Source organism: Motacilla alba, chromosome 26 (assembly GCF_015832195.1).
Source record: "Motacilla alba alba isolate MOTALB_02 chromosome 26, Motacilla_alba_V1.0_pri, whole genome shotgun sequence".
Classification (NCBI taxonomy): Eukaryota; Metazoa; Chordata; class Aves; order Passeriformes; family Motacillidae; genus Motacilla; species Motacilla alba.
This window is the reverse complement of record NC_052041.1, coordinates 1,014,793-1,030,696: the sequence shown is the minus strand read 5'-3', so window position 1 is coordinate 1,030,696 and position 15,904 is coordinate 1,014,793. Positions and strand designations below refer to the sequence as shown.

The window sequence follows — 15,904 nt, the reverse complement described above, 5'->3', positions numbered from 1 at the left end:
GTGGGAGCGGCTGAGTGGCATGGAGCCGGTTCCACGAGCATCCCTGCTGCGGCAGCGCGCAGTGGGGTGAACGGAGGGCCTTGCTGCCCCAACCCCTGGCTGCCAGCTTTGGAACTCGCTGTTACTTCTCCAGCCACGGCAGTTAGCAGGGGACGCTTTTCTGAGTTTTAGTGGAAATTTGAAGCCGGTAAGTGAAGTTTTACAAGAAACGACACCCTGAGCATTGTGTGCACGTCTCGAAAGTTGCAATTGTTTGTTTCATTGCCGGATGTGACAGCACCCGCGTGGGCTCCGCTCTGGACCGGTGACTTGAAGTAGCGAGGGTGACTTTGTGCCTTCAGGGGCCGCGGAAGCCGCGGCTCCGGCGGTGCGGGGTCCGCACCGGGGGTCCCGCGGGCCCGGGGGCGGTGCCGGGGCGGGGGGCCGGTCCGGGGGCGGGAGCGGGGCCGCCCCCCCGCGCACGTGCGCTACGTGCGGCGCCTGCTGCGGCGGGGCCGCCCCTCCCCCGCCCGGCACCGCCCCCCGGCCCCGCTACTGGGGCCGGGACCGCCCAGCGCGGGACCCCCGGCGGGGGGAGCCCGGTAACGGCCGGGGCGCGGGGGGGGGGCACCTCGCGGCGCTCCCTCGGGAACAGAGCGCTCCTTCCCCCCGCGCTGCCCGGGGCCGGCGGGCAGGACAATGGCCCGGCTCCCCCCGAACAAAGGGGCCGGGCCGGGGCCGCGGGGGCTCCGCGGCCGGGGCAGACAATGCGGCCGCGCGGAGGCGGACGGCCCCGCCCCGCGCGTGACGCGCCCCGTGCCCAGCCAATGGCGGCACGCGGAGAGGCTCTTTAAAAAAAGAAGCGCCGGCTGTGCTCCGCTGTCAGCTGTGCGGATCCCTCCGCGCATGTAAACACAGCGCCGGCGGCCCCGCGCGGGGGGGCGGGCCGGGCCGGCCGGGGCGCGGGGGGCACGGCGGGCGGGGAGCGCGGCCCGGGGCCTCCCCGAACCAGCGGTGCTGGGGGGAGCGGCCGCAGCGCGCCCGGGGCGAGGGGCCGCGCACAAAGGCGGCGGGGGCGGGGGGCGCGAGGCTGCGGCCCGGCGGGGCGGGGGGCACCGGGAGGGAGCCCCAGCGGCCGCGGTGAGCGGCGCTCTCTGGGCCTCGTTCTCCGCCGGGGCCCGGCTAGCGGACGAGGGCTCGGCGCCGCGCGGGCCAGGCCGCGCTCCAGTGGAGCCGCCGCTGCCTCTTTCCCCCGCCCCCAACGGGTCCTCCCCGGTCCGGCCCCGGGCCCCCGCACAAAGGCGCGGGCGGGGCGGGGCAGCCGCGCCCCCTCCCCTGCCCGGGCCGGGCGGACTCTTTTCCCAGCCCCGGCCCCCCCGCGGACGCGCACGGAGCGCGGCGGCTCCGGAGATTGTTCGGAGCGCGGAGCGGAGCGGCCGCCCCGGCCGGGCCATGGCCGAGTTCCTGCCCCCGCCCGAGTGCCCCGTCTTCGAGCCCAGCTGGGAGGAGTTCGCCGACCCCTTCGCCTTCATCCACAAGATCCGGCCCATCGCCGAGCAGACCGGCATCTGCAAGGTGCGGCCGCCGCCGGTGAGTGCCCGCATGGCGCCGCCGGGAGCGGCCTTTGTGTGGGGCCCGGCCCGGCTCCCCCCGGCCCGCGGCCCCGCAGGTGACCCCGGGCGAGCAGGGCCGCCCCGCCGCCCCTCAGAAGTTTCACTGGGCTGGGGCTGAGGGGACTGAAGGAAGCGCCCGCTTCCCCCGCGAAGTGGCTCCTAAGTGTCGGAGATCCCGGTGGGGGAGTCGCCAGAGCGGCCGTGAAGGGAGCGGGGGCGGGGGAGCAGCTGCCCCGGCCGGGCCCGGCCTCTCTCCGGCTCCCGGGGCTGGCCGGGGCCTCGCGCCCGGAGCGGCCCCGCCGAGCCCCGGAGGACAGGAGGTCCCGGGGTGCTGCCCTCCATGTTGGCATTGTGGCGACGTGGGGCCGGGGGGACCCGCTCCCCGCCGCCCCCGGCCCCGCCGCGGCCTCCCCGGCCTCGGCGCACTCTTAGCGCAGGGAACTGTTTCTCAAGTTGGACAAGACCAAACTCCGCAGCCGTGAGTTTGGCTGGTGGCTGTGCGAGCTAAAGCCTAGACAGACATGGCCACCATTTTAGAATGCAATCCACAGTGGGAAGAAGTAGTAAGCCTTCATCTTCATCATCATCATCCCGACCGATGGTGCAGTAAGCTCAAAATTAGGATATGAATTCTGTTTTCCCCTTGTTCGTCAACTCAATTTACTAAGAAATGCTGTGACGGTCTTAGAACCAGTTTTATGTAGTCAAAATTGTTAGTTTGTTTAAAGGTACGAATACCCGCACTGGTGAGGAGAGGGGCTTCTGGAAGTAAAAATCTAATTAAACAGTGTGTCAATCTTCTTTATTTTGAGTAAATTGCTCTTCCCCTAATTGGAGCGTGGTGTGAGTCTTGGGGTGGTGCAGCCAGGTAAGGCAGTTAACATGACGGCAACAACTAGAATGTTAAACAGCTTACATCTCCTCCTGCAAGGGGAGAAGCTGACTGAACAGTTGGTAGGCTGAAGTTTTGCGAGTGAGACTTTGACTTCAAAGAAATAATGCTCAGAAACACACACTCCTCACTTTCGTGTTTTGGTTGTTGCTGGGACTCCTGTTGTGTCCATTCTTTTCCTTCTGAATTAAAATAGTAGTAACTTGCTGAGTTAGTGTCTGAGGTGGCAGAAATGTTCATAGCAGAATCAATAATGTGAATCTTGCTGGAGAAGAAGGAAGGTGTTCCAGCTCTCTGGAGGAATAATCCCCGATTGCTGTGTGAAGACCGCTCCTGAATTTGTGTCCTGGTAGAATGTGCCAAGGCTTCTTTTCGTGCAGGGCAGCCAGATGCTCGGAGTTAAGGGGGTAAGATGGTTTTTGTTACAGAGTCACCACTGAAGTTCTGTGGTACTTTTTATTAGATGTTTTGGGGTTTTAAGTTGCCAAGTTGCCAACAATGTTTCAGCAACTGCGACCAGAACTGCTTTTTTTGTTCGGTCGGGTTTCTTGGGAGGGGTTATTTTTTCGTTTGTTTGCTTGTTTTTGAGGGGGGTGTCTTTTTGTTTTAGAAACATCTAATCTAAAAAACCCCATCTTTCTTGGCTGCTTGTGTAACAAGCCAAAACCTTATCAGAAAGCTGCTTATAGGAGGTTGTCTATTGGGGGTCATAAATCAACAGCCCTCCAAAGGACTGAATTACTTACTGCAACTGCGTTTTCAGCCGCTCCTCTCTTCCTGAAGGGGCAGGTATTGCACCAGATATTACACCAGGTGTTGTGCCTGCCTGGCCGTGTGATCAGCTCTTTGAGCATATTTAGAAGCAGGATGAAAATAATTGGAGCTGCTGAGGGCTGAGCACGGGTAGTTCTGTGGAGCCTGGCTTTGGGAGAGCTGGGCTCCCATGGCTTTATCTTCCCTGGCTAATGCCTGGGATGACTTGTGAAGTGCGTGGTTGGTTCAGCGGCCTAGAGCATAGAGGGAGCTCTTCCAAAGCGACCAGAAAACCCTTTAAGTTGACGTAGTTCCTGGCCTTCCCCCTGCGATCAGGAGCCGCAGTGAATATTCAGTTATTGTTCTTTTTGGTGTAAACGAGGGGTCTGTAATACCGTGAGCTAGAGACTGTACTGCACTTTGCCCAGCAGGGTGTGTGTTCCAGCTGGGTGCCTTGTTTGGTGATGGCTGGGGTTTGGAATCTTCCTGCATCCGAGGGAATCTCTTGCCGGCGTGCGCAGTCTGGTTACGTGCCGGGAAGCAGGTAGGCAGCACCATGAACTGTCAGGATCTGTGCCGAGAGAGGAATTGAAAATTTGATGGTTGGGCTGGCATTATTTTAGTTTAAACTCTGCTGTATAGTTATCAGCAGATGAATTTGTGTTTCTGTATATGGGCAGCAGTATGGAATAATGTTGTGTGAGACTGGTGGTGCCCAGCTGCAGCTTCCCCACTTGCTTATGAACAAGTCCTTGCTCCAGAGCTGGCTTTGATGCTCCAGCACCTGGGCGTGCACAGGAGAGCTGCATGGGCTTTGAAGGACCAGCAGCCGCTCTTCTCTGGTCCCTTTCTGCTGGCATTAGCTGGGAACCAGGTAGGCCCAGAGAAAACCACACCTGCGGTGACTTCTTGTGTAGCAGCTTTGGAGGATAGTGACCTGTTTAGTGAGGGGATATCGAGGTAGCTGACATGCAGAAGACATCTGGGTGGAAGACAGAGGATTCTGGATGATCACTGCATGTTCACAAGATGAAAGAACGTCCAGAAATATAACAGAAGGTGCAATTTCTGCATGGCAGTTTCCAGTTCAGTTTGTTCCAGCCATCACCAATGAGTTTTGCTCTGATTTGGGGATTCTAAGACGCTGCAGTGACTGGTGGAGGGCGCAGCAATAACCAGCTCACTGGCATTGTTCTCTGTGGCTTTTTGTCAGCTGTGTGGGGTATGAGTAGAGAGCCCCATTGGCAGCAGAGTGCTCGGATAGGGGTTGTTTCTGGTAGTTAATGAGCTGCATAAAGTAGAGATTTAAATTTGAGTCTGTTGCAGATCTGCGGGGGAAGGGGCAGCTGGATGCAGGAAAGTGGGTGGGGTACAACTTGCTTGCAGTCCATCATGTGCCATTTTGTAGTTAGAATTTTCTTCTATGAACCTAAAACATCTTTTATTAGCATTTCTTCTTTTAAACAGTATCTGATAGTTCGGAGTAAAGTAAATTTCCTCCAAAACTTGGCATGTCAAGTGGTGGACTTATATTCTAGAAGCTTGTGATAGCTCTGCAAATCACTGGGGGCATATAGGGGGTCAAATGAAGAATTGCTTGAGAATGGAGTTGTTCTTCAAGGTAGGTAGTTAATAGTAATTAACAGAAGCAAACAGTCTCACAAATGTGAAGCTTAGCTTCAGGAGTTAATGGTAACATGTGGAGCAGAAGTGGTATCAAATGCTCCAAGCCTTTCTTGAAGATGAATTCTTCCTTCACTTTGTTGCATCGTTGCTTTGCTGCTGGGAAGAAATAATAAATAATGATTACTTAAGACTTACTTAACATATAAATGCTTTTCAAAATACATAGTATTGTACAATGCACTAGAAACATCATAACTTTCCCAAGGCCAAGCATGAAAATTGAGAACATCCAGGCTAAATTTCATTGCTTTAAATAACCTGAATATGGAGAAGTAGTGTTAAGGCTTCCAAGTAACTTTAACCAAGCATTTGAAGATTAGAAAGTCTGTATTAGCAGAGCTGGAATTTTGAAGGAGTTGACACTGGAGTTAGCGAAATTATTGTCTGTCAGTTTTCAGTAGGTCCTGGAATAGTGCTGAACTTGAGAATGGGGAAAATTAATTTCCTTAGTGGTTTAAGTTCTTTGTGGGTGCAAGAGTTGACCCCCCTCTAGCTCCAGAGTGGAACAATGTCTGGAATAGTCCTGGACAGGAACTTGGAAGGTGATAGTGTGGGATACAATTATGTGGACATTGATATGGTCAGATTAGTTTTATTTTTTTCCATGATTCCATGTATTTGTGTGTTACCATTGCGTGAGATCTACTTGTGCAAAATTAATACACCAAATCACAAATTATTTCAATGACTAATGATTGTTTGTAATGAAGGATCCGTTTCTAATGGTGTCTCATAACCTCAAGCCAAGGGTATATGATTTTCCTTACAAGTCTAGAAGAGCAAGAGCTGTGATTCTGAATAGAGTCATGGTGGTGGCTCATTGCTCTAGAGGGATCCCAGTTGTCCAATAAACAATGGATATTATGAAACAGTAATCACTTAAGCAGGACTCGATGAGAAGGTTTACCTTTGGAACAAAGGAGCATAGAGCATCTTGGAGGAGGAGGGAGTGTAGAAAAATAACTGTGGATCCCTGTGGAGAGCAGTGTAATGGTGGAATGGGAGCTCTGGGTAAGCCAGTGCATGCAGCTCTGGAGTGTCTCAGTGAGAAATGGGGGGATTTTATCTCTGTGGTAGCACGAGAGTAGAAAATTCTGCATTCAGGATCTCGCTCTCGTTGGAGGATTTAAAAAAGATTTAACAATTGGAAAGGACACAGAGAAGTATCGGAAAAATTCAGCACATGAAGTAATGAATTTCAAAATATTTAACCTTAGCAGAGCCTGAGTGGTGAAACCTAAAGGCTCAGGGCTTGGGAGAAATGGGCCTACTCCTCCAGGGACATATTTTGAGGAGCAACATTGATTTATATGTTTCTTAGATCTCTTAAGGTCTGTTTAGACTTCTCATTCAGCTGGTTGCTTATTTATTTTCATTTTTACGGAGAAAAAGAAAACACAAAATAAAAAACTGGTTCAGTTTTGGAGCAGTTTGACTGAGGGTTCTGGCAGTCTAGTCTTGGAACCGTAAAACAAACCACCACTAAAACAGGAATTAATGCAGAGAATTGTGATACTTTGTCTGAAACAGGAGGTTGATGGTGGTGATCCTTCAGATTTGATAATAAACAGAGGCTCAGTCAGTTGATTTTATCAAAAAGAAAACACAGAGATAACTCAATTAGAACACATAAGAGCTTTGGTGGGAGGAACCAGAGGTGCTGCCATGTCTGTCAGTTCCTGGTGAGCCGAGCCTCAGCCCCTGGTCCGGCTGAGCAGGGGCCAGGCTCAGGTGAGTCTGGAAACAAGACATTTCTGACTGAAAGAGGATCAGTTGGAAGGGGAAAGTGGAGGATGGAAAGTGGTGGATCTGCTGGTTTTGGGAATTTTGAGATCAAGAATGAATGAGGTTTTAGGAGGGAAAGAGATATTTTAGCGATGAGGATCCTGTTCCCCTGCTGTCGAATCATGTGAAGAAAAACAGATCTGCTACCAAAGGTCATTAGGGAATGTTGGCTTTAAATGAGGAACTTGTCATATTCATCACAGGGGTTGTGTTGTAGAATCAGGTAAATTCAGAGTAGGTTATTTACTGATCTCTAATTAGCAAGAAAATATGCAAAAGAATAATTATTTTTAGTTTATTATTTATTTTACTAATGGCAGTGGCCATGCACAGGGCTGCTGGGGTCACCCTGAGTGGTTTCTGCTCTTCAGAAACACTGAAACATTGGGGTAGGCTTAAAAAACAATTAGAATTTCCTTTCCTTGCCTCAGATTCTTTCAGTGAGGGATTTTCAACACATACTTCAGCACATAAAAATTTAAGATGAAACAATTTAGTCCAGAACTTTCCATATGGAACAAGAATAACATAGATAGATTTTCTGTCATTTATTGTTTAACTTAAGATAGCTAATAGCTGAAAATGGAGTTTAAAACTAAACATGGCTCCCTTGCCCAGCAATAAAACCAAAGCTGCCAGTGGATGGAAGCAAACCATGCCATGTATCCACTAGGATGTGCTTCCTCTCAATCCCAGATGATTGGCTCCTGTCTGAGATGTGCTGGGGGTGAACGCTGTGTCCATGTCCAGGAGACCAGGTTGAATGTTCTTAGAAGTCAAGAAGAACTTATGGGATCTTCCAGCCTGCTGCCCTTAGGAGTGCCCGAGTGAAAGATCTTCCTGGGAGGAGGTGCTTTACCTGGATGGTGATTCTGAGCAGCTGGAAAGGGGGGATGTTTTGGAGAGCCAGGGCGGTGGATGGTGGGAGCTGTAGGGAATCCTTGAGCAGCCGAGGCTCTGCAGCTGCTCATGGTTGAGGCTGGTGGAGTTGTCCATAGCTGTTCTGGGTGGCTGTGAAATTCAGGTCTTTTCCTAATCTAAGTTACACTGTGAGTGAAATTGAGGTTTGAAAGCTGCCAGTTACAGCTCTGAGGAGGGTATGGACTCATTGCAAGGGCTGTGATGGGACAGCCCGAGGAAAAGAGTGTGCCGTCCGTGCCGATCACACACTCCGGGAATGTACTGGGGATCAGAGCAAAGGTGTGTCCATGGGTAGTCCTGAGCCTTGAGGGGAGGTGGCAGCAGCTCTTGGGGTCTGGTGCCCTCACACACCCACAGCTGGGTAGGGCCTCAGCCTGATGGATGCGCTGTTTCAGGGTCTTGGTCAGTGTTCTGAAGTGAATCAGGGGTCTGGGATTTGCTGATCCCAACACCCCGTCCATCCCCAGCTGTACCTGCGGTGCTGCTGGTACTTGGTGGTGTATCTGTTCTTGCATGCAGGTGCCTCCGTGGAGAGGAGCCTGGCATCTCCTGTGCGCGAGCCCAGCTGCCTGTTGTGTTTAGAGGTTCAAACCCTGTATGTATTTTCTGTCCTTTCTGCCTTTGAGTCCCAAGGAGGAGCTTGCCCTGATGCTTGAGAATCATCTCCAGCTTACCTGAGCCTTTATTTCTCTCCAAGTGTGGAGCTGGCACAGAAGTGCTGGGATCTAGAGGGGTGGTTCGCGCTGTACGCTCATTTTCGTTGGCTGTGGTTCTCCGATGGGAAGGGTCTGTGGTTGGGTCTCTTCTCCCTTGCCAGTCTGCAACACATAACAGAGCCCAAATTTTGTCTTAAATAAGAAATACTCTACCAGGCTCCTTTTTGGAGAGTTCTGCACATAAAGCGGGTTAGTGCACCCAGGGTCCCTTACTGGCAAGGAGGAATTCAGGGGGTTTGATGAAAAAATCTGCACCATTCAAAATGACCAAGGAAGGACTGTTCATCACAAACTGGGTTAGCTGATGATTGGAGTTTCCAACTGATGTTAGCCTTTAACAGGGTCACAGAGGGATTAGTTCCCGTTAGAAGCTTTGTGGCTGACCCACTGCCGGGTGATAATGGGTTTGTGTGGATCCTGCCATCTGAGCTCCAAGTGTGTTTTTAATGTAGGCATAAAACCAGGAGGCTGAAAGGGACCTCCTGAATCACCAAGTGTGCTCCCTTCCTCTCAGAGGCAGCAAACATGGAACACCTTTGCCAAGGCAAGATCGTAGATGTGGGAACAAAGAATGTAGGTCAGACTCACAGGGTGAGCATCCCAGGAAGGGGGGAATTGCTGCAGTTTACTGAATGAATGTGTTTCTCTGGCAAGAATTGCTAAGATATTCCTTTGGATCTTACTATGAGCTGCTGTCTAGCAAAATAATGAAAGAGCTGTCTTTTTTTTTGTGTGTGTCTGACATGGGAGAGACTGCAAGTAAAATGCCACTTGCAGTTTTCAAAAGATGTTGAAAAATATGAGACTTCAGAAAAAAAGCCCAAGGAAGCAAACCCTTTTATTTGCGGGACTGGAAAGCTGGTTCTGTAAAGAGAAGGAAAAAGGTATTTGTTTATTGAAAAATGTCTTGAAACATTTCTTCCGGGAAGGATTCAGGAATAGCTGCTTTGGCAGCCAGCAGACGAGGGATTTGGTTATAAAGGACATGAGGATAAGGGAAGGAGAATAGCTGAAGCCAACCAACTTGTAGAACAGCTTAGCAGGGAGGTTGGTAATTTCTTGTTCACTTGAATTCATAGGGGTGGGGGTGGTTAAATTTTAATTAGTGAGTTTGGGCGAGGTGCGGGTTTGCCAGCTGAAATGCAGTGCTCTGAAGCCTGACATCCCTGGAACAGCTCAGTTGGGAGCTGGAATATGGAAATCACAGAAATAATTTTGCTGACCATTTGTAGTTCACATTACTGCTTGAAATATTAATGTGATACTTAGAGCATGCCTTCTGCATGGCTGGATTTGTCCCTCAAGTTTATAGAAGAGTTTGGAATTTTGAAGTCAGTCTCATTTTTGCCTGCATTTCATGACAGGTTTATAACAATCGCAGGCTAAGGTGGGTACAGGATTTTGTTTGTCCCTTGTAGGCTTATAACAGTCAGGGATGGACAAGAGAACACAATAAAGTAATTTTAAATGTAGAGTCCTGGTGGAGTAAGAACTGATTTTTTTAGGAAATCGATGTCTTCTTGCTCTCTGTATATACTTAATGCTCAGCGTGGCTGTTGGAAGACACTTCAAACTGAACTTCTTACACTATTTAAATTCATTTTTTAAAACAGGAAAATCCAAACCGGTTCCTTTGAGGAGCTGGATGGAGAGGACAAGTCCTACTGATTCCCAGGCATGAGCTTTAGGGAAGAGGGCCTGGAGAGTTGGGGTGGGGGCTGGTCTCTTCTCCAGCAAAGCTGCTCATACGGCTCAGCAGCTTGGCAAGTGAATCCTGCACGATAAAGCTCCCTCTCGTGGTGCTGCTGCCTTTCCAAGTGCGTAAAGGCATTTCTGTCTCACAGAAATGTCTTTTCATGGGCCTGCAAGCAAGCATCGCATTTGGCTTGGTAACTTGTGATTCAAAATGTGTCCATGATTTTTGTTGAGTAAATAATACATTTATTAGAGAAGGGTTGAAAGTATCTTGTTTGGGACTTGAGGAACTTGCCGTACTATGGAATAGAGAAAGATAAATATTAGCCTTATTTGTTATATCAACTTTGAGTAGTTTGGATGCTCCAAAATAAACTTGTTGTGACTTTAAATGACTCAGTGACAGTCAGGATGGACTGTCTGCTATACCTTCTGTCATTTCTCCAGAAGGTGAATGGCTGTGGGTCTGCAGCAGTGTCATCTGACACAGTTTGTGTTCAGTGCTGTAGTGTGTTTGTAAAGTCAGGAGTGGTTTTATAATAATCTAATGGGATATATTATGTATGGCATTCTTTCCCTCAGCTCTACCTGCACTACTGTGGCCTCACCTCAAGTCCTTGGTGCAGTTTTGAGCACCACAATATAAAAAAGACATTAAACCATTGGAGAGCATCCTAAGGAGGGCCACGAGAATGGTGAAGAGTCTGGAGGAGAAGCCTCATGAAGGGCAGCTGAGGTCACTTGGTTTGTTCAGCCTAGAGGAGACTGAGGGGAGACCTCACTGGGGTCTTCAGTGTCCTCCTGAGGGGCAGCAGAGGGGCAGGTATGGATCTTTTCCCTCTCATGACAAGTGACAGGACTCACTGCAATGGCTGGAGCTGAGCTGGGAGACGTTTACGTTGGATGTTAGGAAAAGGTTCTTCCCCCAGAGGGTGCTGGGGCACTGAACAGGCTCCCCAGGAAATGGGCACAGCTCCGAGCCTGTCTGAGTTCAAGAAGTGTTTGGACAGTGCTCCCAGACACTGGGTGGGATTGTTGGGGTGTCTGTACAGGGTCAGGAATTGGACGTGATGATCCTGATGGACTTGGTGGTCCCTTGCAACTCAGCATATTCTATGGTACCTGCTTAAAAACCTCAGAAGCTGGAGTCAATCCAGTGCTGCCTCTCATTAAGCCAATTTCCCCACCACCCAGCAGAAGCTCTTGCAGTGACTTTCTCTTTGCTGAAAATTAAACACTTAAGGCTGTTAAATGTTTGATTCTGGCTGATGAACCCATCTGCCTGATAGGTTGAAAAGTCACCTTCTGAAAATGCTGTTGAATAAATGGAGTTCCCAAAGCTTGTCTCTGAGAAACAGCTGACGTGCCATCAGGGCGTCTTGGTGTGTGCGTTGGTCATTCAGTCATTGGTGAACTTCAGAACTGCGGGAGTAGGAAATGCCTGTTGTGGCAGCTTGTGTTGTCTGGAGTCATGTTACTCTTCCAACACAGTAGGTGACTGGTGCTTTGCCAGAGCCAGTGTCTTTGGCCAAACAGGAAAGGCTGTCCCCAAACATGCATCAGTCAGTAATAAATAGACACATGGAGATCATGGAGATAATCAGCTAATTCTGGAGCAGGATGTTTTGGGTGCCAAGCTGTGAACGAGGTGTTTCTGTAAGATCATGCACATAAACTTCCTCGGTTGCTTCCATAAGCAGAGGGGACTAGCCTGCTCTGTGCTGTCTGACATGGACTGGGTCTGTGTCTGCCCTAGGCACCCTTGGAGCTGGATTTTTTTAGTCTGAGCATGAGCCAGAGCCTGTAGGAGCAGGTAGATCCTGTTCCTCCTGTCGTGCCCAGTGGCATGCAGGCTTTCCTCTGGGGTCTGCCCAGAGCAGCAGCCTGTGTCAGCAGACGTGTGGCCTGACCAGAAGTCTCCTGTGCTGTGCCCTCCCTTCCTTGGCTTCCCTGACGTGGTGCCAGTGCAGTAACTGCAGGTGGTGGCCCTGAAGTGCAGCCTAGACTGGTGACAGTTTCAGAGGTGGTGTCATTGCCTACGTGAGCTGAATTCTTGCCCCTGTTCATCTTATTCCTGGTTCTTGTCCCTTGCAGAGCCTTGTTAGAGGGTCTGGTTTGGGGTAATGCACAGTCCACCTGGGAACAGCCTTGGTTCTTAGCAAAGCCAGAGGCAGCACAGCCCTCTTGGTTTCATTTACTCTCAGCCTAAGCAAAGCTCCCTGCAGTTCTCCCCAGGGCAGTTTATTTCAGTTCCCAGAGTCTCAAGGGTCCTGTGTGTCATTACCACTGTGTCCCCTCCTGGTCTTGTTGCCTGTGTCCTGTCTCCCTGTCTTTGGTACAGAGCAGACTCTGTAGTTGTGACTCATGATGTAACCAGTTGGTTCAGCCTGAGAGTCAGATTTGTCCTGTTGAAGTACAGTACTTCAAATCCTGCCCAGTTGTTCCCAGTTGTACTTCTCATCTTACAGCTTGAGGGCCCTAAATGACTCATCAGACAACAGGATATTAGAAAAGAATGTCAGTTCTCTTCCTCAGACTTGGTGGTTTCATTGCATTTGGTTTTCTGGCATAGAGAATAGGCAGTCAAAGAAGGGTTAGTGTTATCGAGTTTCTCAAGAACACATCTTTGGGCATCAGGCAGTCTTGTGGTTAAAAGCAGGAAAATAATTGAGAAATGTGTCCCACTGGTCAAGGATTGAGTATTCTCTGGATAATTTGTCATCCTGACCTCCTACCATTGTCTAATTTCCAATTCAAATGTTAATTTCAATTGGTGTTGTCAAGTTGTGCTGTGCTGCAAGTGCCTTGCAGGATCAGAAAACTTCTATTACTGATGTTGAGGTTTGGATTAATCAATGCAAGCGTGGTAAAATGTATGGATTGGTGGTCCAATCCATACTTTTTTGTATCCAGTCTTTGTTCTTCAGCTTCTCCACACTCTTGGTGAATCTTGCTCCTTGTTTGTTTGTAAGATAATTGCTTTGGAAATCATGTATGATTGGTTTTAACTCCAGTTTTCATGTTCTCTGTGAATCTAAAATAAAAACTACTGTGTGTATGATGCTGGGCTTGCTTCAGTTGCCTCAGTCACCCAATGCTGAAGATAGGTTTTTGTTTTCCTGAAGCAAATCTCTGTCTTACTCCACTGTCAGTAGCTCAGTTGTGCATTATCTTCATTCTATAATTAGTGATAATAAGATAACTTTATGTGTAATAAAATCCTGTCAAGTTTAAATCAAATCTAATTTGGTTTTGTGAAGTTGTGTATTGCCAAACCAAGCGTGTGCAGTAGTTGTCAGAGATCTAAAAGATAAAACAGCTTTATAGTTGTGTTTATAAATAACATTTCAGTTGCAGGTACTTTATCAAAGTAATAATAATCTTTTTTTGAATTGGTCATATTCCAGCTCTTCATGAATGTTTGCAGCCAAGGAAATTGTCAAGCATTGGCACAGGTTGCCCAGGCAGGGGTGGAGTCACCATCCCTGGAAGTGTTGGAAAGATGTGTGGATGTGGCACTTGGGGACATGGGTTAGTGGTGATTGTGGTGGTGCTGCTGGGTTAAAAGCTGGACTCAATGATCTTAAAGGGCTTTTCCAGCCTTAATGATTCCATAATTCTGTGGAGGCTTACAATGCAGGACAGGTCTTCAGTTCCAAAATGTAATTGATTTTGTGGTTCCATTGTCTGTTTTTGAGGCACAGTGGAGTGTTCCAAGGGGTAGACAATGGCACTCACTCCACATATCTCACCATTGCTGCTGACTTGTTCCTGGTGAGGGGATTGGGGTGTCAGTGCAGCCCTGGCTCCCTGACAGGTTGGGCTGTGACTGCCAAGTTCTGTATTCTGCTGGGGCTGAGGAGGTTCTGGAGGCCACTGGGGTCTCTTCATGTTTGGGCTCCCCTGGCTTTTGACTGTTGCAGAAACTTCTTTCCTTCTCCTGATCTTTTGATGGAACCCTTCTGTTTTCCAGGACTGGCAGCCTCCATTTGCGTGCGATGTCGACAAGCTTCACTTCACACCGAGGATCCAGAGGCTCAATGAACTGGAGGTAAACTGGAAAGCCGAGCAGTACGTCTGCTCCCAAATGTGTCTGTGTGTTTTTGGGAGGTGATGTTTGTCAGAGTTGGCCATGAGCTGACAGCACTTTGGACCACAAACAGCAATTTTTAATTAGCACGGAAATTCATCTGTTTTAGAACCTGGTTAGAAACATTCCAGGCATAAAAGTAATGTTAATGCTCATTAAAGGAACTTAATTTAGGCCTTTTCCACACAGGTGCTTCAAAGTAGTTGAACTGTCCAGGGCCGTAGATTTGTGTCTGTATTTTGTACTCATACAGCATCTTTCAAAAGGAAAAGAGATTAAACACTTGGAGTGCTTTAAAAATAGCCAACCTTTTGGAAGAAACAATTGCAAAATCTGGATTCAGTTTGTGGAAATTTGCTGTTCACAAGCACTTTCATTCACTGCTTCAATGAATTGACACTAAAGGGGGATGTGAGGAGTCGTGGTTGGCTCAGTGCTAGTACCATTTGGGATGATGGTGACGCTATGCCTGATTATTCTCCTAATTCTTGGTTTTTAAAGCTCTGACGTGGTCGTGTGAAGCGCTGGGGAAGGGCTCAGCTGCTGGCTTGGAATGCTAAGGGGGTGATTTGTGTGACCTCAAGCTGTTCAGAGTTCCCTGGAGTTTGCAGACAAGCTAATCTGTACAGACATGGCCAGCTTTTACCTTAAGATTAGAAAATGTGCTGAAATGAAATATGTCAAAATTTAAATTACTGCTCTTGCATAGCAGCAGTGCAGTGATCTGACTGTGGTAATTGCTGTGCAACCAGCCAGACTTTCCCTGCCCTGACCCATTTGTATCTTTAAAAGTGAAACAAATGCAGTTGTGAGTGAGAAGGGATAACAGAAAAAAACTTTTAAAATCTTAAAAAAAACCCAACTTATTTATTTTTTGGCTGATTGCAAATAAACCAAATAGTAATAAACTATTGCAATAATTAATGCAGTAAATGCAGTAAATCCTGACAATGCAGCTGGTTTAGGGAGCTTTTAGCAGTAATAACTTACTATTTGGCTGTTCTCCCAAAGTACTTTTCTCAGTGCAGTAAAAGGTAACAAAAAGTGACTCAAGGAAAGATACAGATACCATCAATGCTATCTGCATGGAATTTGTTTTTCTTCAAATGATGAGAGGGAAAAATGCAAAATGACTCTTGCAGAAGGCAAAGCTGGGCAAGCAGCTCCAGCTGCAGTGCTGTAAACCTTATACAACACCTACATCTGCTTTTAGCATGCAGTTCACTTGTTTGGTTGGTTGTTTTCAGGCCCAAACTCGTGTAAAGCTGAATTTTCTGGACCAGATTGCAAAGTTTTGGGAGCTTCAAGGATGCACGCTGAAAATTCCACATGTGGAGAGGAAGATCTTGGATTTATTTCAGCTTAACAGAGTAAGACCATTATGGAAAAACTATCCTGAAGAGCTGCTGTGTTACCTCAATTCCTGGGATGGTATCACAGCGGGTCAGGGGAGATTTTGGGGTATATCTAAGCTGGAAAAATTATTGCTTTGTTTAAGCTAACATAGCTAATGGGACAGTAAGAGTAAGAATACATTATCAGGGAAAGACTGTAGTAATACATTATCATGGAAGTTTTCCTGTGAGCTAGGAGATCACCTTAAATTTACAGCTCTTCTATAAAACTGAGCTTGGCTATACTGGTCAAAAATAAACTTAGGCTTAATTGGAGAAAGTTCCTGAACAATGACAAAAGTGAGAGAAAAAAAATTCCATTAGGAATATGGAAGAAAAATCAAATTACTTTTAGGATGAAACTTGTTAAACTTGTGGAG

General features: G+C 48.4%; 1 protein-coding gene across 2 annotated transcripts in view; it reads left to right on the top strand.

Annotated features, from left to right (window-relative positions):
• The first annotated feature begins 892 nt into the window (after positions 1–892).
• Positions 893–15,904, top strand: part of KDM5B (lysine demethylase 5B) — a 56,101-nt gene continuing 41,089 nt past the window's right edge. Inside the window, exons 1-3 of one of the 2 annotated variants that reach the window (XM_038162360.1) lie at positions 893–1,569; positions 14,014–14,091; positions 15,378–15,500. In XM_038162360.1, the coding sequence (XP_038018288.1) occupies positions 1,432–1,569; positions 14,014–14,091; positions 15,378–15,500 (339 nt within the window). In that variant the 5' untranslated portion in view covers positions 893–1,431. The remainder of the gene's footprint in view (positions 1,570–14,013; positions 14,092–15,377; positions 15,501–15,904) is intronic. The other variant, XM_038162359.1, reaches the window with a different exon arrangement.